At 46.9% G+C, this 22,216-nt stretch overlaps 2 protein-coding genes across 5 annotated transcripts in view; both read right to left on the bottom strand.

Moving 5' to 3' along the window:
• slc16a3a (solute carrier family 16 member 3a) overlaps window positions 1-1,080 on the bottom strand; it is an 11,887-nt gene extending 10,807 nt beyond the window's left edge. Inside the window, exon 1 of one of the 2 annotated variants that reach the window (XM_068337357.1) lies at window positions 955-1,080. The gene's annotated coding sequence lies outside the window, so the exon portion shown is untranslated. The remainder of the gene's footprint in view (window positions 1-954) is intronic. The other variant, XM_068337358.1, reaches the window with a different exon arrangement.
• Window positions 1,081-4,618: 3,538 nt separating this feature from the next.
• On the bottom strand, window positions 4,619-21,997 carry csnk1da (casein kinase 1, delta a). 3 transcript variants are annotated; one of them, XM_068335783.1, is made up of 9 exons: window positions 21,484-21,997; window positions 14,665-14,775; window positions 13,437-13,585; window positions 12,227-12,455; window positions 11,976-12,146; window positions 11,696-11,844; window positions 10,874-11,042; window positions 9,788-9,900; window positions 4,619-6,642 (listed from the first exon to the last, which is right to left on the bottom strand). In XM_068335783.1, the coding sequence occupies exons 1-9, from the start codon at window positions 21,557-21,559 to the stop codon at window positions 6,592-6,594; spliced, it is 1,218 nt and encodes a 405-aa protein (XP_068191884.1). In that variant the 5' UTR covers window positions 21,560-21,997; the 3' UTR covers window positions 4,619-6,591. The 3 variants fall into 3 exon arrangements, with proteins under 3 accessions (XP_068191884.1, XP_068191885.1, XP_068191886.1); XM_068335784.1 differs by lacking the exon at window positions 21,484-21,997 and adding an exon at window positions 18,545-18,750; XM_068335785.1 differs by lacking the exon at window positions 4,619-6,642 and adding an exon at window positions 8,325-9,679.
• Window positions 21,998-22,216: the final 219 nt, after the last annotated feature.

Here is a 22,216-nt window from a genome sequence, read left to right as displayed (position 1 = left end):
GTCCCTCTGTTTGTCCTTGTTAGTCATGTAGGTCAACACTGGATCATCACAAGTCATCAGGGAACTTCTGGAGTCGGTTAGCTGAGCTGAGAGAACAGGAGGGGGGGCAAGACTTTAACACGTCCTACTTTTAGGTTTTTATTTCTAAACACGATATAAAGGTAGAATAAATCTGGTTCCACTTCAGGATCGGGTCTCACATGTTGTTGATCCTAGAAAAATATTTTCAGTTTGTTTAAGTTTGAAGCCTGAAATGTGGCAAAATGTCAAAACGTTCTTGGGGGGGGGGGGGTAATACTTTCATAAGGCACTGTATAATACAACCAGCACTACAACCTACAACAAAGCCTACATGACCTACAATGCAAATACAGGAAAAACAAGGGAATTCCTTTGCCTTTATTCTACACGTCCATAATAAAGATATTATGGGATATTTCAGGTCCATTATTCTGCTCTCGGTAAAGTTATGACACGTCTGTGTCTCTTCCTGCTTTGCTTTTTGGACACATCCTGTGATAAAACGTGACTTTAGGACCAGACTTGTTGAAAATAAACGATATTGTTGAAGTTTTGACTCCTGAGTCAGAAATAAACGAGTAGAACTATCAGTGAATGCGGACAGCGGCACCGGTGGGCTGATGTTACAAAACGCATTAAGAAGATGTTTGGTAATTTAGGAAACGGTGATTAATAATGGATGTAACGTCAGACCCGGTGTCCGCCCCCCCCCCCCCACACACACCGAGCTGCTCCTTATTACAACTTCACTCAAAATGTTCCGCAAATAAAATCTATTATAATTGAACTAAAGCGGTGGTAATCTGAGGATGACTGACAGACGAACTCATCCTGACCTGTTCTCACATGACGTCACAGCTGTCACGACATGACGACCGTTATTAACAACAATGTTATCGCGTGTCCGTGACGGACCCCCCCGGTCAGTCTTACCGGTCGTGCGGTGGATTTCCCCGGGGATGAGCGACCGATGCCCGGTGACAAACTGTTGCGGTCCTCCCGGTGATGCGACTGTCTCCCGGTCCTCCTCCGTCCGCAGACGCGCCTGTGCGCACGTCCGCCCCCAGCGCGCCTTTAGTAGCCCCGCACGCTCCCGCAACCAGCAGCGACCAATCACAGCGCAGCGTCTGACGTCACTGTGCCATTGTGTTGTAAGGCAGGTGTGGAGCCCCGGATTGGTCGGAGCCCCCCTCAGATTATCTTTGGGAATGCCCGTCACTGGGCCGGGGGGACGCGTTCACACACGTACGCAGCACACCGGATCCAGAATGTCCCGTCCGGCCGTGGACTGGTCGACCTGCCGGCTGAGGGAACCAGTTCCTCCAAACACAAATGGTCGTTATGACGCGTTATAACAGTTTAGAAGTGAATCGAAACCAGGCACGTTATATAAGTACACTGTACATATATATTAATCAATTTGTTAGAATAAAATGATGATGGTGATGATGATGATAATGAAGAAGGAGATTATGATAACGAGGATGATGATACCGATGATGATAATGATGATGGTGATGATGATGATAATAATGATGATGATAATGAGGATAATGAAGAAGGAGATGATGATAATGGTGATGATGATGATAACGATGATAATGATAATGAAGATTATGATAATGATGATGGTGTTGATGATAACAATGATGATGATAACGATGATGATGATGATAACGATGATGATAACGATGATGATGATAATGATGATGATGATGATGGTGATGATGATGATAATGATAACGGTGATGATGATAATGAAGAAGGAGATGATGATAACGATGATGATGATGATAATGATGATAATGATGACGATAATAATGGTGATAACGATGATGATGATGATAATGACGAAGAAGAGGGTTATGATAATGATGATGAGAATGAAGATGATATTGATGACCATCATCATCTTCATCTTCATTATCCCAAGTCTGGTCGCGGGGGCATGAATAAAATCGCGACCCGGATAAGATGATGACTTTTAGAAAGTTGAAGAATTAATGGAGGTGGGTGCAGGGGGGCAGTGGGTAACAAGGAGGTTCCGGGTTTGAGTCCCGCTCTGTGTGGAGTTTGCATGTTCTCCCCGTGTCTGGGGGGGTTCTCTCCAGGTTCTCCTGCTTCCTCCCCCTCCAGAAACATGCGTTTCAGGTGGACTGGTGATACGTGAGGCTCTGCGGTACACTGGCGTCGCACCTGGAGTGTACCCTGCCTCATAGCTCCAGTCAGCTGGGATAGGCTCCAGCAACCCCGTGACCCACGACAGAAGTGGGTATTTGATGATAAATGAATGAACAAACGAATGAATCAATGAATCCAGTCATTCAAAGCCTTCATTCCAGCGCCACCATCATCCGTCTGTCTGTCCGTCCATCCATCCATCCATCCATCCATCCATCCATCCATCCATCCATCCATCCATCCATCCATCCATCCATCCATCCATCCATCCATCCATCCATCCATCCATCAGTAGAGGAACAAACTCTTCCTGACCCTGAACACATTCTATAACACGTTTTGGGTCACGTGTCTGCCTGCGTGATGACGTCACACCACAGCCAGTCGCCAGACTTCCGTGCTTGACCGTGTCACGTTGGTGAGTCAACGCCGAACGGATGCTGCGTCACTTCCGGGTGTGTGCTGAGCTCATACGGCCCGATTGTTCATGATCCACAGTAAATAAACTACTGGTCTGTTGCTATGGAGACGACACAATGCGTGCGCCCCGCCCCAGAGCGGCTCGGGCTCATTGAACCACGTGACCCTTTGTAGGATCAAACGCGGGTTTTCTCTGATGAGGAGCTCCGGTGACCCTCAGATCAGCTGCCGCCTTTGTTCAGTCCGCGGACGCCGGTGTGCTCACGTACCGCCGCCCCGCCCACCGCGCCCCGGGGGGGCGGGGCGGCCTCACCTGCCGTCATGAAAGAAAAAAATGGAAAATGTAAGATATGAATTAAATGGTTATGTTAATCCAGTCATGTGTGTTATGAAGTTATTTTCTATTCAGCGTCACCAATTTTAGGTTATTTTTACTCCAAATCGCTGAATTTTCACATTTACCTCTGAAATCCTGATCAGACACCTGTGGTGACTCATTGATCACCATGGATTGATCAATGACTCCACTAGCTGTGCTGGTAGCTAAACAGACCGTAATGCTATCTCTCTATATGTCGTTATTAAAATGTTCACACGTTTGTATTTGAACTAATTTTCCATAATTTAGATAATGTATATAATGTAGTGTTTTTGTGTGTAACGTCTTTCTGGAGTTGAGCGGTCCTGAGACCGCTGGGAAAAGACACCAAGTGAGGCACGATGTTCTCCTGCCTCATGGTAGGGGGCGCTGGTGATCCCAGGGATTCGGCTGAGGATTCCTCTTCCTGGGCCGTAGAAGAAGCGACAGTAAACTACAGCCTTCATTTGTTTTCCTCTCCTCTTGCCTTACTATAAAAATGGAGGATTACACATCTCAACTCAGATGTTTTCTCTGCTTTAGTTCTGAAGGAGCGGCGCATGGACTTCATTTATAAGTAAACGTAACATATAAACATGTAGGAAACAACACATTTTTTTAATCAAATGTGCTAATTGTGTGTGTGTGTGTGTGTGTGTGTGTGTAAATAATTCTGCTCTGAGACTTTAAACATAACCCACTCACTGTTGATCATTAGATGGTGAATAAACTGTAGGTCTCCAGAGACTCACCAACATCCAGATGAGACCCAGAAGATCCACCAGCTGTCCTGGGGAGTCCTGACCAGGACGTGAACACCAGATGTGGATTCATACATCTGTGACAGAATTACGTGTTCGGCCCCCGACTACAGTCTGTTTATCCAGTTTATCCAGTGTAGAAACAACATCTCATGAACTGATTTCTTAATGAATCCACTGGTTTAATATCTGGTGTAACTTCCAGGAGCCTGAAGGACTGCGTCCATGTTGGACAGAGAAATTCCAGACAGGATTCTGGTGACACTGGGACCTGAGGTGACCCAGACCAGACTAGAGGTGGGGCTCTCCTGCAGGGGGAGGGGGCTGACCTGAGGCAGTTGTTTCTTCAGATCTTTGTGTTCGATGCTGAGACACGTTGGAGGCGTTGCCTTGGCAGGGATCTGCTCTGAAGTCTCCTGATGGTCAACGCTTTGGTCTCAGGATGGATCCTCAGCTGCAGGTCATGTGAAGGTCTGGTGGGCTGCAGATCTCCTTAGACACTCCCAATAGTTGATCACAGGTGAGGATTTGGTGCTTCATGACATGAGTTTGTCTTTCCAGAATCTAACCTGTTTATTTAATGACCATTCATTCTTCTAGTCTGTTACACAAGACAGACTGTGTATGAACCACCTCTGAAAGCAAAGGTTCACCGTGGTTAGAGTCAGGTTATAACCTGTTGTTACTACAGATGGATCAGGGACTGTAGAGGAACAAAAGATTCAGATGTACCTTCATGGAAAACAGAATTTATTCAAATGAGGAGGTGTGATTGGTGGCTGCTGACTCTGGTTCAGGTCATATTCCACTAGTGACACACCCGTCCTCCAGCGTTCACTGCTTCAGCTTCACGTTCTCAGATAAATAAAGACGACCATTACAAGTACTTATTCATTTATTTACACAGTTTGAAAATACACAAAAACAGTGGCATTACAAATGAGGAGCAAAAGTCTGTGTGGAAAGATAGATTTCCTATGAATCCACAGAGAGAGATGCATTGTGGGACATGTCCAACCATCTCCACTTCAGTTAAAAGCAAAATTGAGACAAGAGGTGACAAAAAAAAAAAACAAGTGAGAGAATGAAAGGTTCTCCGTGTGAAGCGTTCACCACAGCCGTAAGTGAGACAAAGCGTTCACCACAGCCGTCAGTGAGACAAAGCGTTCACCACAGCCGTCAGTGAGACAAAGCGTTCACCACAGCCGTCAGTGAGACAAAGCGTTCACCACAGCCGTCAGTGAGACAAAGCGTTCACCACAGCCGTCAGTGAGACAAAGCGTTCACCACAGCCGTCAGTGAGACAAAGCGTTCACCACAGCCGTCAGTGAGACAAAGCGTTCACCACAGCCGTCAGTGAGACAAAGCGTTCACCACAACCGTCAGTGAGACAAAGCGTTCACCACAGCCGTCAGTGAGACAGCGTTCACCACAGCTGTCAGTGAAACAAAGCGCTCACCACAGCCGTCAGTGAGACAAAGCGTTCACCACAGCCGTCAGTGAAACAAAGCGTTCACCCGTCACGACTGGTTCACGCCCACTAGTGAAGCTTTTCTAACACACACACGCACGCACACTGGAGTGAGACATCATTTCTCCACACACTTGTCCCAAAAGAACAGCGGCTATTCACAACATGTACAGACCACCACTACACCCCCCCTCAATTACACTAATGTCCTACAACACTGATCAGTTCACACCTACTTCAAAACATGAAAGATTAAGTCATCAGCTCAACCGACCAACCAGATCCAGTCTCCACGTCTGTCCGGGGGCCCAGCGGCCCCCTCCCACCTGGAGTGATTCAACTCAAGTGGGCCAGATTTGTTTTTTTGTCTTTTTTGCTTTGACATCACCATTTTTAAAATCACAATAAATAGAGGAGCACCACTGGTTTGGTGCCACACGGCCATAAAAGGTGTTAAAAGAACGAGGGGGGTCCAGATGTGAGCTGGTGTTTTCAGACGAGGCTCCGGACGCTTCAGCGCCCCCACCAGGTGTGGTGGTGTCACATGATCATTAAATCCTGCAGACAGAACGCGTTCAGACTGCTTTATGGTCCAGAATGAAACCCAGGAGGAAAAGAGTCCAACCCCCCAAAGAAAACTAGCTATCAGGATCTCCACCCCCACCAGTAGAACCAATATGAGTTAATGACAGAACACACTCACACACAAAACCATGTCACTATGCACCAGGTGGGCTCATTCAGCTCCATTCACAGCTTCACCCAGCAGACACAACCTGAACCCTCCCGACTACATCGTCCCGCCTCCAGCACACCTGAGGGCACACACTCAATTCTGAAAATAGAACATTAACCCCCCCCCCCCCCCCCAACGTTACGTTTAAACCTAGAACATCTACAAAAAGGGACTGAAAGACCCTGGACACACACAACAGTTTGGGTGTGACCTTTAACACTGCTGTGATGATCACATGACTGTCCTGGTGTCCATAAGGTCACACAAGTCTAACACCCCCCCTGGGGGCAGACCGGTGGAGCTGGTGTCAAAGAAAAGGTAAAAACGCCAAAGTGGATCCAGGGCTTCATCGAAGGTAAGGAGTGTTTCCACGGCTTCCATCAGAGAAAGAAGGCTGTGCTCACACACACACACACACACACACACACACACACACACACACACACACACACACACACACACACACACACACACTCTGGGTCGGGCACCTCTTGCTGGTTAAGCGAACCAGAGTGAAGTTGGACTCCTACTCAAACAACGGTAGTCTGGTGTGTGTGTACTAACGTGTGTGTGTGTGTGTGTGTGTGTGTGCTGCAGGTGATGGTGCTGATGCGTCCGTGGTGCTCAGGTGGATGGGGGGGTTTCACCGTGGAGCTGCAGACTGGAGGCCGCTGGGTGTGACCCGGGACAGAGCCTGCAGAGAAACACACATTCACTTTAACCACAGTCACAGTCTCTGGTCTGATCAGCTGTGTGCAGCGAAATGGGACGCAGCCAGTAGCAACAAGCTGAGAATGAGTGTGTGGAAAAACACCACTGAGCCTCGTGCCCCCCCCCCATTAAGATTATGTAACTGTGGGGGTGGGGTCTGGCTGTCAGAGAGCGGAGCGTGTTGAAGCGTGTCTGCCCACTTCCTGTCTGTTGAGCCACAGGGGCAGGAGGAGGTTCCTCTGATGTTCTCTATTCGGAACAACCAGCTTCAAATCCCTCGAATACGTGAAGATGTTGTGGTTTAATGTTTTATTCTGATGCCACTCACAGAATGGGACTGGATTCTATTTGTAACCATGGAAACAGGAAAAATACCCACAATTAAAGTCTGCAGAGAGCATCCCTCTAGATGGGGGGGGGGGGTGTCACACTCATCTCCACTGAGGTGTCATCAGCATCATGTCTGTCCTCAAAGGGCCAGATGTAACTAATAAATGTAACTAAATGTAACTACTCCTTAATGTAACTAATAAATGTAACTAAATGTAACTCAGTGTAATGTAACTAAATGTAACTACTCCTTAATGTAACTAATAAATGTAACTAAATGTAACTCAGTGTAATGTAACTAAATGTAACTACTCCTTAATGTAACTAATGTACTAAATGTAACTCAGTGTAATGTAACTAAATGTAACTACTCCTTAATGTAACTAATAAATGTAACTAAATGTAACTCAGTGTAATGTAACTAAATGTAACTACTCCTTAATGTAACTAATAAATGTAACTAAATGTAACTCAGTGTAATGTAACTAAATGTAACTACTCCTTAATGTAACTAATAAATGTAACTAAATGTAACTCAGTGTAATGTAACTAAATGTAACTACTCCTTAATGTAACTAATAAATGTACTAAATGTAACTCAGTGTAATGTAACTAAATGTAACTACTCCTTAATGTAACTAATAAATGTAACTAAATGTAACTCAGTGTAATGTAACTAAATATAACTACTCCTTGATGTAACTAATAAATGTAACTAAATATAACTCAGTGTAATGTAACTAAATGTAACTACTCCTTAATGTAACTAAATGTAACTAAATGTAACTCAGTGTAATGTAACTAAATGTAACTACTCCTTAATGTAACTAATAAATGTAACTAAATGAAACTACTCCTTAATGTAACTAATAAATGTAATTAAATGTAACTCAGTGTAATGTAACTAAATGTAACTACTCCTTAATGTAACTAATAAATGTAACTAAATGTAACTCAGTGTAATGTAACTAAATGTAACTACTCCTTAATGTAACTAATAAATGTAACTAAATGTAACTCAGTGTAATGTAACTAAATGTAACTACTCCTTAATGTAACTAATAAATGTAACTAAATGTAACTCAGTGTAATGTAACTAAATGTAACTACTCCTTAATGTAACTAATAAATGTAACTAAATGTAACTCAGTGTAATGTAACTAAATGTAACTACTCCTTAATGTAACTAATAAATGTAACTAAATGTAACTCAGTGTAATGTAACTAAATGTAACTACTCCTTAATGTTAAATAACTGAATTTCTGACTGATTCTAGTTCCAAACATTACAGTTAGACAGAAAAAACATGTTTGTTTGTTTCTCTGTTCTAACATAAATCCTTTTCATTTGTCAGGTTATTAAACCCACAGAACTCCATCAATCAAGGATCAAACTATCAATCAATAAAGAAAAATAACATCAGACACAAGTTAGGACGTTAACTTTGTTCACAACGTTTAGTCAGATTTAAAATAGGATGAACTACTGCATTGTGGGAAATGTAGTTTTTGGTCAAAGCACACTTTTGACTGATTTATTTTTAGACACTCTGACCTTTTATGCTCTTGAGGGCCACATTTGGCCCCCGAGCCCTGCGTTTGACACGTGTGCTCTAGTTCCTACATGGATGCTGCTTGCAGACGGTGTGTAGAACAGTTGTTAGCTTGTGAACTTTAAACTCAGGACCCAGACCTACAGCAAACAGTCGTTTCATTGTCAAACTAAGAACATTCAATGTGGGGGTCAGATGGTTCAGAGACATGGATCTGTGTGACACACACACAGGAAATGATCCTCCAGTGACTTGTCATCAGACGATGTTCTCATTCTGTAGATTCATGTTTCCTGCTGCAGCATTCAGTCCAAAGAAAACACTCCCACCACGAGTACCCAGGTCGTCTGTTCAGACTTTATTTTCGTAGGTTGTCTAAATGAATCCACAGCTGGATTCTCAGATTCTGCAGTCTCACAAAATAATGTTGAAACAGCGTTACAGGTAGGATGTGTTACAGGGCTGAGTTGGATGAATAATCCTCCTCCCGTCACCCGCTTAGAGCGAGGTGTGATGATCCTACTGAGGAGCATCACACAGGTTCATCTGTCTGACAGATGAAGGCTGGAGCTCTGCTGCACCAGATCCTCACGTGTTGAAGTCCTGAGGTGATCATTAACACTAAATGCACTCACTGCTTAAACAGACAAGCAGCTCCCACAATAACAACAGTCTTGTCAGGTCCGTGTTTATTACTGCATGCAGAGGATTTCATTATTCCATCACATGTGGGTCACTGATGAGCTGTGGTTTAAAGGTACAGCAGCACAGATCATACACACACACAGCTACACATACATGACTAGGATGAATGACAGCGCTGCAGGAATCCAACATCATCACGGACTGAACATTGTCAGAAAAACACGCAAACAAAATATGTTCTAACTGCAGCTACAGAGTCACGCAGTCCTGAGATAAAAAAAGGTACAGACAGGAGTGGTGATCGTCTTCACAGGAAGAGCAGTTTAAATAAAGTTTGAACAAACACCACAGGTTGATCAGGTGTCTGCATGGAGACCAGGTGTGTTCAGTTCAGCAGGCAGAAATAAATAATGGTTTACACGGCTGTTACACGCCACGCCTCTGTGCTCCCAGACGGCCACACGGGGCGACGTTACGCCGCCGCTTTGTTCACTGTGAATGAACAAAGGGTTTGGTTATGGTCTGTCCTGTCCTGCCCCCAGCTAGCGCCCCCTCTGGTCCACGTCATGTCATGACAGACGGTGTGTGTGTGGGTGTTACCTGTGAGGTGGACATGCGTGACGTGTCCTGGCGTCCTGTCAGGTCTGAGGAGGAGATGTTGACCGGCGCCCCCCGATGAAGACGCATGCTCACCTTCCTCTCCTTCTCCAACCCTGAAACACATAAAGGGTCACATGACAATGAGTGGGTGGAGCCACACTATAAATGCCACGCTCCCTCTGTGTCAGTGATATGTGTGTGTACCCGTGTGTGTTGTCAGTGCTGTGTGTACCTGTGTGAGGCGGGGCTGAGGTGTGTGTACCTGTGTGAGGCGGGGCTGAGGTGTGTGTACCTGTGTGAGAGGCGGGGCTGAGGTGTGTGTACCTGTGTGAGAGGCGGGGCCGAGGTGTGTGTACCTGTGTGAGGCGGGGCTGAGGTGTGTGTACCTGTGTGAGGAGGGGCTGAGGTGTGTGTACCTGTGTGAGAGGCGGGGCTGAGGTGTGTGTACCTGTGTGAGGCGGGGCTGAGGTGTGTGTACCTGTGTGAGGCGGGGCTGAGGTGTGTGTACCTGTGTGAGGCGGGGCTGAGGTGTGTGTACCTGTGTGAGAGGCGGGGCCGAGGTGTGTGTACCTGTGTGAGGCGGGGCTGAGGTGTGTGTACCTGTGTGAGAGGCGGGGCTGAGGTGTGTGTACCTGTGTGAGGCGGGGCTGAAGTGTGTGTACCCGTGTGAGGTGGGGCTGAGGTGTGTGTACCTGTGTGAGGCGGGGCTGAGGTGTGTGTACCTGTGTGAGGAGGGGCTGAGGTGTGTGTACCTGTGTGAGGCGGGGCTGAGGTGTGTGTACCTGTGTGAGAGGCGGGGCTGAGGTGTGTGTACCTGTGTGAGGCGGGGCTGAGGTGTGTGTACCTGTGTGAGAGGCGGGGCTGAGGTGTGTGTACCTGTGTGAGGCGGGGCTGAGGTGTGTGTACCTGTGTGAGGCGGGGCTGAGGTGTGTGTACCTGTGTGAGGCGGGGCTGAGGTGTGTGTACCCGTGTGAGGTGGGGCTGAGGTGTGTGTACCTGTGTGAGGCGGGGCTGAGGTGTGTGTACCCGTGTGAGGCGGGGCTGAGGTGTGTGTACCTGTGTGAGGCGGGGCTGAGGTGTGTGTACCTGTGTGAGAGGCGGGGTTGAGGGGGGAGGGGGCAGCCACATCCTGAGCTGCCCTGGCCCTCCCTGAGGCGGAGGCCATGCCTCTGGCTCCGGGGTTCCTGCTGTGCCTCAGCCGCTCCTCCCTCTCCCGACGCTCCCGCTCTGCGTCCTCCACCCCCCTGTTGGCCCCCTGGAACAGACAGACACCACACATCAGAGAAACAACCCCCCCGTTCTACACACAGGTAACCTGCAGCTGGTTCTGAACCCTGTCATGGTCTCCTTGTGGCAGCAGACTGATAAGGTGCTGCGTGGAGCTCAGGTCAAAGGTCAGCTGATTCCACTGACAGTGATGTTGTTGAAGGACTTTTAAAGACACTTTTTTAAGGGCCTTGCTGAACTGTTCTGGGGTGTGTATTTTACTTTTTAAATCCATTCTGATGTTCTGTCATTTATCTGATTTTTACTTTGTACTGAAATGTACTTTTTTTTTTTGCTTTGTAATTTGCTGCAGTTGTTTTTCTGGATCGGACCGTTGCGTGTGAGGCATCAGGTCATGTGACTGTTTCCTGGCTGCTTGTTGACTTCACCAAACTCTCCTGTCAGAGTTCAAATAAACTGAATGCAAACAAACAGCTGTGGCGGCGCTGGGAGCTGACTTCAGATCAGTCAGGTGTGAATTCAGACCTGATACAACAGTGATGTGTAATGCATGTGTTCTTACTTGGAGCACTCTTTATCGACAAAGCGCTCTAAATCACCAACAACCAACCGCAGCAGTGAAAACAGAGCGACTTTGGGGACGAGGAAGAATGAAATCAGTATCTTGAAAACACAACTTACAAACTTGAGCATGTTCCAGTCGAACACGTAGTCGTAGGAGAAGCCCTGTCTGTGGAAAAGGTTTCTGAAGAGCTGGCGGAGGTACGAGTAGTCGGGCTTGTCATCGAACCGCAGAGAGCGGCAGAAGTTTAGGTAGGTGGCAAACTCCGCTGTGGAGGAGGAAAGACGACAGGATGTCAAGAACCCCCTTTACAACCTGACGTTCAAACCAATCATCAGATCATCTGGACAGGAGGGTGTGAGCTACAGGGGGGCTGGTCAGGTCTATCAGTGGACATACACGGGTAGCCTTTGCAGAGGACCTCGATGGGCGTGGACATCTTCTTCTCACTGATGCGTTCGTACTTCTGCCTCTTGGTGGCAGCTTTGAGGCCCTGCCAGGGCAGAGAGCCCAGGTTGAAGTACATGAGGACGTAGCCCAGCGACTCCAGGTCGTCCCGTCTGGACTGTTCTGTGGACAAAGAGTGGACAAAGGTCAGGAGCCGTGAGGGCCCGTCCGGGGCTCCGTGGGGCCACGGGGAGCAGGCTTACCGATGCCCAGGTGTGTGTTGATGGAGGCGTAGCGGGCGGTGCCGGTCAGGTTCTTGTTCTCGCGGTAGGGGATGTGCTGGTGTGTGCGGGCGTCGCGGTACTTCTTAGCCAGGCCGAAGTCGATGATGTAGACCAGGTTGCCCTTCTTGCCCAGCCCCATCAGGAAGTTGTCCGGCTTCACGTCTCTGTGGATGAAGTTCTTGGAGTGGATGTATTCAATGCGGCTGATCTAGAAGCAGACGTGGAGAGGATGTGACGTCAGGATTAGCAGACAGCCGTGGTGGAGCCAGTCGGACACGAGCGCCAGAGCCGTCACTAACGCATCGCTCCAGTGACGGTGGGGTGAAGTCAGATCAGGAGGTTTGGAGAAATTAATTGATTGTGTGAAACTGAACGGGATCATTTAGTGCTGCTAAACCAGCAGCTTCTCAGGCTTGGGAGTCACTTCATTCATTTTCTTTCTCAATTCAGTCACGTGCTCAGAGCAAAGACGGTGAACACACTGCAGCTTGGCGCCAGAACCAAACCTATACATGTGGACAAAGCTGCTGACACCTCTGTTAGCGAAAGAAAACCTCACAATGGGCACTGAAATAAACGCACGCTGATAAATGTAACCATGAATAAAAATTTGCTGAAAATTAATCAATTAAATCACACATTGGTTTTGATTTGTGGTTCAACAATCCGTCTGAAAGGCAGGGGTCGTCCAACAAGAGAACAATGACTCTAAATGTCTAGGAGGTACACACTGGACTATTCTGAGGTGGCCGAAACGAAGCCTGACCTAAATCCTAGAAGAAAAAGAAGCTGAAACACGCCGTCTGGAGCTGACGGCTTCGAACCTGAGACGACTGGTTTGTCCATGAGGAGTCACCAACATACCTGCTGACAGGTGAAGTCTGACAGAAATCAGCTGATTTTCTCAGAAACTGTGTTAAGTTCAGGGTTCCATCATTTCTGTCAAGGCTTGTTTCATTAGTTCCTTTTTTTTAATTATTCTGTTGAACCACAACTCAAAAGTAATGCCAGACTTTCTTTGGTTAAGTTTAAGTAAATATTTATTCATGACTTTTGTCTGTTTCAGGTTATTTCAGTGACCGTTGTGGGTTTTCCTTTCTTAACTAACTCTTTTGTTAAAGTGATCCTAGTGTGTACTACGTATGGTTACCCCCCCATGTATTAACACAGCCCTGATGGAGCTCCTCACCATCTGGTCTGCCAGCAGCAGGACGGTCTTCAGGCTGAACTTGCGAGAGCAGAAGTTGAACAGGTCCTCCAGACTGGGCCCCAGCAGCTCCATCACCATCACGTTGTAGTCGCCCTCGGCCCCACACCACTTTATCGTCGGGATTCCCACTGGAGGAGAGGGGAGGACGGAGGGACAAGGTTTCCCTGAATTAATCACTTCTAGAGCTGCTGCTCCTTATTGGAATGGCCAATCAAAGCGAGGATTAGCAGTAGTGGTGGTGGGCTCTGTGAGCACACACAGCTGTTGTCTGGGTTTGTGAGAAACAACCATGCAGCTAACGGAATGCTAACAGACAGGAACGGCTCCACTCTGAAGGCCTGATCGTGTGTGTGGGTCTGATGGGGGGCCCGGCTGGTGAACGGCTGACGCTGCCAAGGCAGAGAGGCCACCTGGCATTTCCTTCTACAGGCAGTCAGAAAGTCAACGCGCACACACACACACATACACACACACACCATTAGCTATTTATATACATAGAAACGCAAAGACCTGTCAAAGACCGGGTCAGCACCACGCCCACAGGAAGCCACGCACCAGGACCAACAGTCTGCTCTGGACGTGTTCAGACGGGTCAGCCGTGAGGTCACGGTTCACCTCAGAGCCGCTGGGCTCCAACAGGACCTGACACGTCCACCTGGTCCCGGACCTGACACACCCCTGAGCTGGCTCAGCACTCAACCATCACACACGCCTCCGCTGTCACTGCAGGGGGGGGGCAGCAGCACTAACTGCCCCTGGCCGTCACGTCTGTAGATGTTAATGTTTGTCAGCGGTGAGGGATGGAGGACGGGCTGGTGAGGCTGGTCAGAGAAAATCAGGCTTCTAATCGTGGAATTTATCGTCATGACGACCGATCCCATTACGGAATACAGTGACGACTCAGGGGGAGATGGAGGAGTTGCGGTAGTTTCTGATGCTATGAAGTTTGTATGTCAGCTCTGACCCGTGAGCGAACTCGGTGTCGCTCTGAGCGACGCATCGTGTGATCCATCAACAACAGAAAAGACCGATTAACGTCTGGAGCGTCAGAGGAAGTCCACCGGAGGAGATGGATTGTTACAAAGCTCTGACAGACCACGGGTTACAGGACACGTGTTTACACGCTCACCATGCTACCACTGACAGGGTGTGTGTGTGTGTGTGTGTGTATGTGTGTGTGTGTGTGGTGCTTTAAGGCATACAGTACCTCCACCCTGCATCATCTTGTAGATTTTGCTCTCTATGTGCAGCTGTGGGTGTTTGGTCTTCACACACTCCAGCTTGATGGCCACTTCATCTCCGACTGAGATGTCAGTACCTGGACAGAGAGACAGAGTTCAGACAAACAACAGCAGGACCCCCTCCCAGAGGGTCAGCACAGCATAGGGAACACAGCATTGATTCAGCAACATTTGTCATCTGTAGTGTGGAGCATGGAGACCCAACAGCACTGGGTCACATCATCATCATCCTCATCATCATGCATCCCATGACACACATTAAACATGGAGACACAGCAGAAGCAGCTGAACTTGACGACACGTTGTGTAAATGTAACACAAGCAGCTGGTGCAGGGAAAGAATGTGAATCAGTGGTCCAGACCTGCTGCAGTACAATGGAGTGACTCAGACGTGTTCACACAACAGCGTCACGCGTGAACCCAACATGCACTCAGTGAGTATGTGGTAACACCAGAGCAACGCCGTTTCACAGCTGGGAGCAGCACACACACTTACAGTCCAATCAGCCTGCACCAAACCCAACACACATCCCATCAACAGCAACAACAATCAGAGGCAACAGCACATCTCAGCAACATACATCCTGTCCAGAGAAGAAGGAACACACCCATGGCAGCCATGTGACCTCACACTAATGTCCTCATTGGTTCAAAAGAATCCTCCTATGACTGACGAGTGTTTCCATCCCGTTTGTCCATCGTCCTGTCAGGTTTCTCACCGATCATCAAACCAGAGGTGCAGCTTTTGTGTCACACATTATTGTCTCACTCAAACCCCCTCACTGAGGCCCCGCCCACATGATCACGCATTTTTTAAAAACGCAACTTTTTTGTTGCGTTTACGCCTTCCATCCACACGACAACGCAGATATCTGGAATGAAAACGCAACTTTTTAAAAACGCTGGCCGAGGTGGATTTTTAAAAACGCTGGGTCTGCGTTGTCGTGGGGACGGCGTGTCCCCGGGACTTTTTAAAAACACTGACGTCTTTCCTGTGACGAAAACCTCTGTGACGTCATATTTATGGGCCCGTGTGTTGTGACAACACAACACTGAGGATTCCTATTGGATAAAATTTGACTCAATACTGCCACCACATGGTTTGGCATGCTTATAGCCGTCTTCAAAACGCACTTCTGCGTTTACGTGTGGACGGAGGTTTCTTTGAAAACGCTGTCGTGTGGACGGGAATCGTTTGATGCGTTTTTAAAAAGTTGCGTTTAAAAAAAAATCTGTCATGGTGGCCTTAGAATGCAGTCATTCCTGGGGGGTTCAGTCACCACCAAGGAGCCCACTGATCTTACCTGCAGTGGCTGAGGGGGAATCTGCTTTCAGGGTCTCACACACACACACACACACACACACACGCACACATGTTGGAGCAGGTGTTTCTCTCAATTTTTTTACATAATTTGTCCGGGACAAGTGCAGCCCCGCCCACGCGGCTGACGGCGTGTTAGTGACTCTACTCTGGTTCCAATCTGCTCCAACAACTCAAGTCTGGGACCAGCCCCAGAACAAGAAAGAAGCACCTGGATAATTTACTTGTTAACACCAGAGCGCTCACTTGTCACCACAGAACCCACGTGTCCACGTGTAGTGATGGTGATTTCTACGTCTTCTGTAACAGATGTGGTCTTTGAGAAGCGCCAGACAAACCGGCGCGTCTGCTGCTTTCCTCCCTAATATGGTGACGGCTCCGTCTCCCCCAGCAGGAACTCAGCAACAGGAAACCAGGTTGCATAACGTGACTCCCGACCCACAGACACCCCCACCTGATTTCAGCCGAGCTGGTGCAACGGTGTCGGCTAACTGCAGCGCCAGTGGAGCATCACCTGACTTCCTGGATGATGCCATCAGGGAGTGCGGAGGGGTCTTCACCAGGGTGAACAACTATTCTCTAAAACAGCTTGGCACACCACAGAACATCTATGACACTAATCAAAGAGCATGGATCTGTGTCTGGATCAATGAAACCATATCTATCAGGATAGTCACCTGAACAAACGACCCCCCTGCAGCCAACAGGAGACATGTTTTCAGCAGCACTGACAGGCGTCTCTCACACAGCCTCCACAGGACTCACAGCATCCTGCAAAATGTGCTAAAAATGTAGTTTTTCAACTCTTGGATGAAGTTTAGGAAAATTTTTGACTCATTTTACAAATAAATAAACTCATGAACAAATAAATAGACTCATCTGGAAAAATAAAAAGCCTAGATACATCTAGTGAAACCTGTCACATAACACCTTCAGATGTTTGGAGCTAGTTCAAGTCAAATCCACCAGTTAACATGAAACTGCCTAAACAAATAACTATTAGAGACGGTGTTTGTTGGAGATTTAACCAACGTGTTCCAATAAAGTGGCAGGTCCAGTTGGACCTTCCTGACAAAACACTTATCTCACACGACTCGTTCTAGTTGTGTGAAAATGTCTGCACGAACACACACACACACACACACACACACACACACACACACACACACACACACACACACACACACACACACACACACACACACACACACACACACACACACACACACTATAAACTTAGTAAGACATTTCACTGAAATTAGAATACCAAATTTTTTATGTAAAGGAGAAATATATTTGGAGCTTAACAAGAAAATCTGATAAGTTACATTTAATGTCAGTTAAAGTTATAATTGTGTGTCTGCATGATAGTGATTTTTGAGCATCCTGATTGAAGAGTAAAAGCAGGATTGATCAGACGTTCCTGAGCTAAAGGCAGAGAAAACACAACGTCTCAACTCTCTGCTCTGTAACTGAGCTGTAAGTTAAAGGACTCATCAACTCTCTGGAGAACTTGTCTGAGTTGACTTCAGGTATGAAGGACATTTTTCTCATGATTCAGTAACAGCAGAAACGCACCACCGAAACACATCCGCTTACAGAATCTCTCAGGAATGACCTCAAGCTCGTCACCGAAACCGTTTGAGGTCCAACACGTCACGTGTTCACTGGTGTACAGGCCTGCAGCAGGCAGTAGTTACTGACAGGTTAGTTATCACACCACCAACACTTCTTTATTATTGTCTGTTTGAAACAATTAGTGAAAACAAATAATAAAGACTAGTTTCAAATTCCCTTTTCAAACGATGTACACACCTTAAATTGAACTCAACAAGCCGTCTTTTCCACAAGAAGAAGCAGGTATAGAAAAGGAATGATGGAATGAATACTTCTGCTAATGTGTTGTTGACTTACATTGGATGAGTTTACATGCTATCATGTCAATTATGTTTTACAAGTTACACACTGCACATTTTCCTTTCTTTGGTATTCAATGGTGATCAAATGTGATTCTCCTGAAATTGAAAGTCAATCTATGGTTACTGAGGCAAACAGACACAGGTGAGTACTTCTGCATTGGTTATATTGGTTTGGCTGTAACGGATAAATTTGTCTTGTTTTTGTCCGTTGTAAAAATGTACATCCACAAAGATGAGACTATAATGTTTGGATAAAAACAACATCGTAGTTTTCATCTAAAAGTCATAAAATAAACGACTGATGCACTTCCTGACTGTCTGCAGACACGGGTCTGCCTGTTCACTGAGCCCCACCTCAAGTTAAATCCTGCTTTGCATTAAGGATGTCCACGTTCCTTGGATATGCTCCACTTATGTAACGTACAGTTTGATGATACAACACCTGAAACAAAATCAAGAATACACACTGATCTGTGTTTTCTCCCCATTTCTGCAAGAGAGACGTGTTTCTTAAAGTCTTGGTTCTTCAATTTATTTCCAAAAAGACTTTTTGCTTATGATCCTGCTATAACAAAACTTTTGTGCTCACCCTACCCTTAACCTTACCAGACAGTCCAGTCCAATCAGCTCTACCAGCAGCTGCAAACATGGATTGGGCGTCATGTGACGATGGCAGCCGTTTGTTGGGAAACGTTGTTGGTTTCTCCAAAACAGGTTAGCGGTGTGGCTGCTGCTCCGGGGTGACCCAGCACTGAGACCAGCGAGCAGCACCAGCGGCTCGTCTCCCTGGATCTGCATCACATGATTCACTGCTCTGATTGGTTCAAGTTATTCCATCAGAGACATGCAAAGTATTTTATTAAGTGTCTGCCTTTTTCCAAGAAAGACGTTAAAACCTGGTTTGTGTAACAACGTGACACCACACGAGCAGCTTGTTTCAACATGAACCCAACACACTCTCCACATTCAAGCAACAGGAAGTTTCAGAACTCACCCAACTGCTCTGTGTCAACGACAACACGTCTAATTTCATGACAACAACAGCCCAGACCGACCAGTCAGAGAGCAGGATCTGTTCTACCTGCTTGGTGTATTTACCATAAGTGAGGACTGGGAGCCAACAGTAATGCCTCCTTCTGCCAATACCAGTGTCTCACGCTACAGGCAGAAAACACATCCAGCGTTACGGAACAGTAACACAATCAAGACGGTCACATCTGTCCAACGTCAAGTACTGACTGCTCACACTGGTAGCCATTGTATTTACTCTCTACATTATACAATATTTGAAAAGGAAAAGCAGTACATTTTATATACTGTCTTTACTGTTGCCATCAGACTCTAAAGAGCTTGTAGCACAGGGCGGGTGAGGCGGTGGGGGTTTTACAGAAGAACAGTCTGTACTGGCTTGTAAACAGTGTTACGTCACAGGCTCTCAGAGGGAAGAGACTGAGCAGCTGGCAGCGCTCACTATCAGTCTAATCAACAGAGGGCTGGCCTGTGTGTCATCTTACACACACCAACGGGACATTCATCTGCCTCAAACATGAGGGCTGGACTGCCTTTCAGTCAGTGTGGTTGACTTGGACTCTTTTATTCAGATTTAAGGAGAAATTCCTCCAAACACAGTATATTTCCACCACACCTCAGCAGCTGTATAGTTTCAAATCTAGTGTTTTGTGTTCCCATCAAAATCAATGTGCTGCCCTCAAGCAAAAAGCGTAGTGAGTGAAGCCGAAAGCTAAAAAAATATCGACTTACAACCCTACCCACAGAACAACTGGTGAACAAGAACACCCATTTGTTACAGAGAACGACAGAGTAAACAGGTCAAAACAATAAAAAAGAATAGAAAGGCGGACGGAACCAAATGAGACATGCATGAACAAGGTATGTTCAGCTCTGACAACAAATCCACTGCGCATCACATTCTGCTAACCATCCTCAAACTCATCTCATAACATTTTACATCCAGACTCCAGAAACTAGCTGGAGTTGTGAAATCCATCACAGTTGGGTCTTAGTTTCCCACAATAGTTTTACTAAGACTGGAGGCAACAGACCTCACCCGAGGTACGAGCAACACTGTGGTCATAAAAAAACAAGTACGGTAGGGACACATGACGTCAGCGATACCATTCTGTTTGGGCTTTGTTACTCGTACCTGTGCTTTATGTCTCCCCTTTCTTAAACCATCCAGTAAAGGTGAAAATACAAAAATAAATGCATGGATAATGAAAACGAAGGGAGATAGCCTGTATTATTATCCCTAAATGACATTGAGCACAACAATGTAAATAAACAATAACAATAAACACAACATAAACAATACACAGCCAGACATGGCTTTGTTTCGTTCGGGTTGACTGGGTACCAGAGATGGAGCCATCAGTCCACCACCAGTAAGAACCTTCATGAATTAACAAACATGTCCTCTCCATTGTTGTTCTGATGACTAAGTCTTAAAATCAGAAATGTGATCAGCTGTTTCCAACCACACCTGCCAAGCAGTGTACCTCCAACATGGCCACCCGACGGTTCATTACCACAAGACCTGAATGTACTTAATACACCCAGTCTGCTGGACGCTTCACAGAAACATCCCTTTTATGTATGATCAGTATGATCCATGTTATGTATGTGCTAGCACCTGAAATCAGTCATATATAACAATTTCACATTTTATAACAGAATCATTGATGGTTGCCAGTCTAAATACAGTGTATTTAGGGTTTCCTATACATAGTCTATATGATACTGCCTTTAGTGAGGGGGTAACACAAATAATCAATAATGTAAAGTCAACACAATCAATAGGCAACAGGCCATCAGCTTTTTGTAAAATAACTCACTGAGCCATTACCCTGACTGATTTGTTCACCAATTCTTGTCCACTTCAGATAACACTCATTAGACAAGAGTCTCATTTTGATCATCCAAACCACGATGATGACCACGTCGTGTCGTGTTCGACCTGGGTATTCAAGTACTGTCACCATCACAACTTTAACATTTGCCAAACCGAACCTGATGGAACCAGTTAGCTCCTGCTAATCTGAATGGGAGCTGAACGAGCATCAGTGTTCAGTACGAACCACTAGAACCACTAGAACCACTAGAACCACTTACCCCTCCTGAACGGATCACTGGTGTCTGTGAGCTGGTCAGTGGTTCTAAGAGGAATAATCCGAATTCCAGGTGTGTAAATCCGATTACAGACATTAGCTGTGTTAGCTAATGTCTGATAAAGGCTTCAGCTGGACCGTAGTCGTCACCCCGCCTCATTTAAATACTCATTTACATATTGTGTTCCACACCGGTGTTCCGGTGGAACAACACCCGGTCCGGTCGTGGGCTGGAAGGCGAGTGGCTCTGCTCTGTTAGCTTCGCAGCTAAAGATGCTAACAGAACAGCTGATCGAGCTTGAATACCCAGAAAGGCTAGCAGCTGGGGGGGCAGCAGCCTCCAGCTCACCGGGAGGGGCAGGGGCAGGGGCAGGGGCAGGGGGGGCAACAGAGACCAAAGGTTCCTCTGGTTAAACTCACCCAGATAAATGTCTCCGAACGAGCCGCTGCCGATCTTCCTGCCCAGCCTGTAGCGGTTCCCCACTCTCAGCTCCATGTCCGGCGGTCGGTGCTGCTAGCGGCGCTGCTAGCTCCGAAGCCCCAGCGGAATGCGAAGGTAGCAGCGAAAATGTGAAGCTACCAGCGAAATGTGAAGTTAGCAGAGAAAACTCGGTTAAAAGCAGAAGGCCCGACGGACGCAGCGCGTTGAAAGAGTCCGAGCGGCGGATCGGGCGTTCGGCGAACCGGTCCGGTGATGTCGGCTGCCACTATCTTTCGCCACTAGTTTTAAAATGACAGGACCGTCATTCCGCGGTAATACGAGGCTCGTTGTGAAGCTCCGGGGGAGTAGTTTCTGCTCCCGCTGCTTCCCGGGAGGATTGACGTTATTTCACCGCGGATGAAGACGGATTTAGAAAAGGTTCGGTGGAGGACTCGGTTCTCCGTCCGCTCTGGCTGCTCCTCTGACTGAAGCCGTTTCCCTAATCTGCTGCGCGGCTGTGACGTCACTTCCGTGCTGTGACGACAGAGGCTCCAGCGAGGAGCAGCAGCTGGACCGCGTTAGACTCCGTCCGGAATCAGCTGTGGATTAAAAACAACAACTCCCAAATGAGTGGATTAACAAACCGTTTTTAATCCAGATGCCACCAAACTCCACGAAGGATGCTAGAATGCTAGCCTGATAGTTTAGCGGTTTGCTAAACGCTGGAACTGG

Source organism: Antennarius striatus, chromosome 16, assembly GCF_040054535.1.
Source record: "Antennarius striatus isolate MH-2024 chromosome 16, ASM4005453v1, whole genome shotgun sequence".
NCBI classification, from domain to species: domain Eukaryota; kingdom Metazoa; phylum Chordata; class Actinopteri; order Lophiiformes; family Antennariidae; genus Antennarius; species Antennarius striatus.
The sequence above is the reverse complement of the archived record's forward strand: the minus strand, read 5'-3'. Positions and strand labels throughout refer to the sequence as shown.

Bases quoted from the DNA above. Each gene is read 5' to 3' on its own strand.
- csnk1da (XM_068335783.1), bottom strand. From the start codon at position 21,559: ATGGAGCTGAGAGTGGGGAACCGCTACAGGCTGGGCAGGAAGATCGGC. The intron at 11,845-11,975 runs GTATGTCCACTG...CCTCCTCCACAG, and splicing joins CCTCTGCAAAGGCTACCCGT to CGGAGTTTGCCACCTACCTA. The intron at 11,043-11,695 runs GTAAGTTGTGTT...TGTCTGTTCCAG, and splicing joins ACTGGAACATGCTCAAGTTT to GGGGCCAACAGGGGGGTGGA.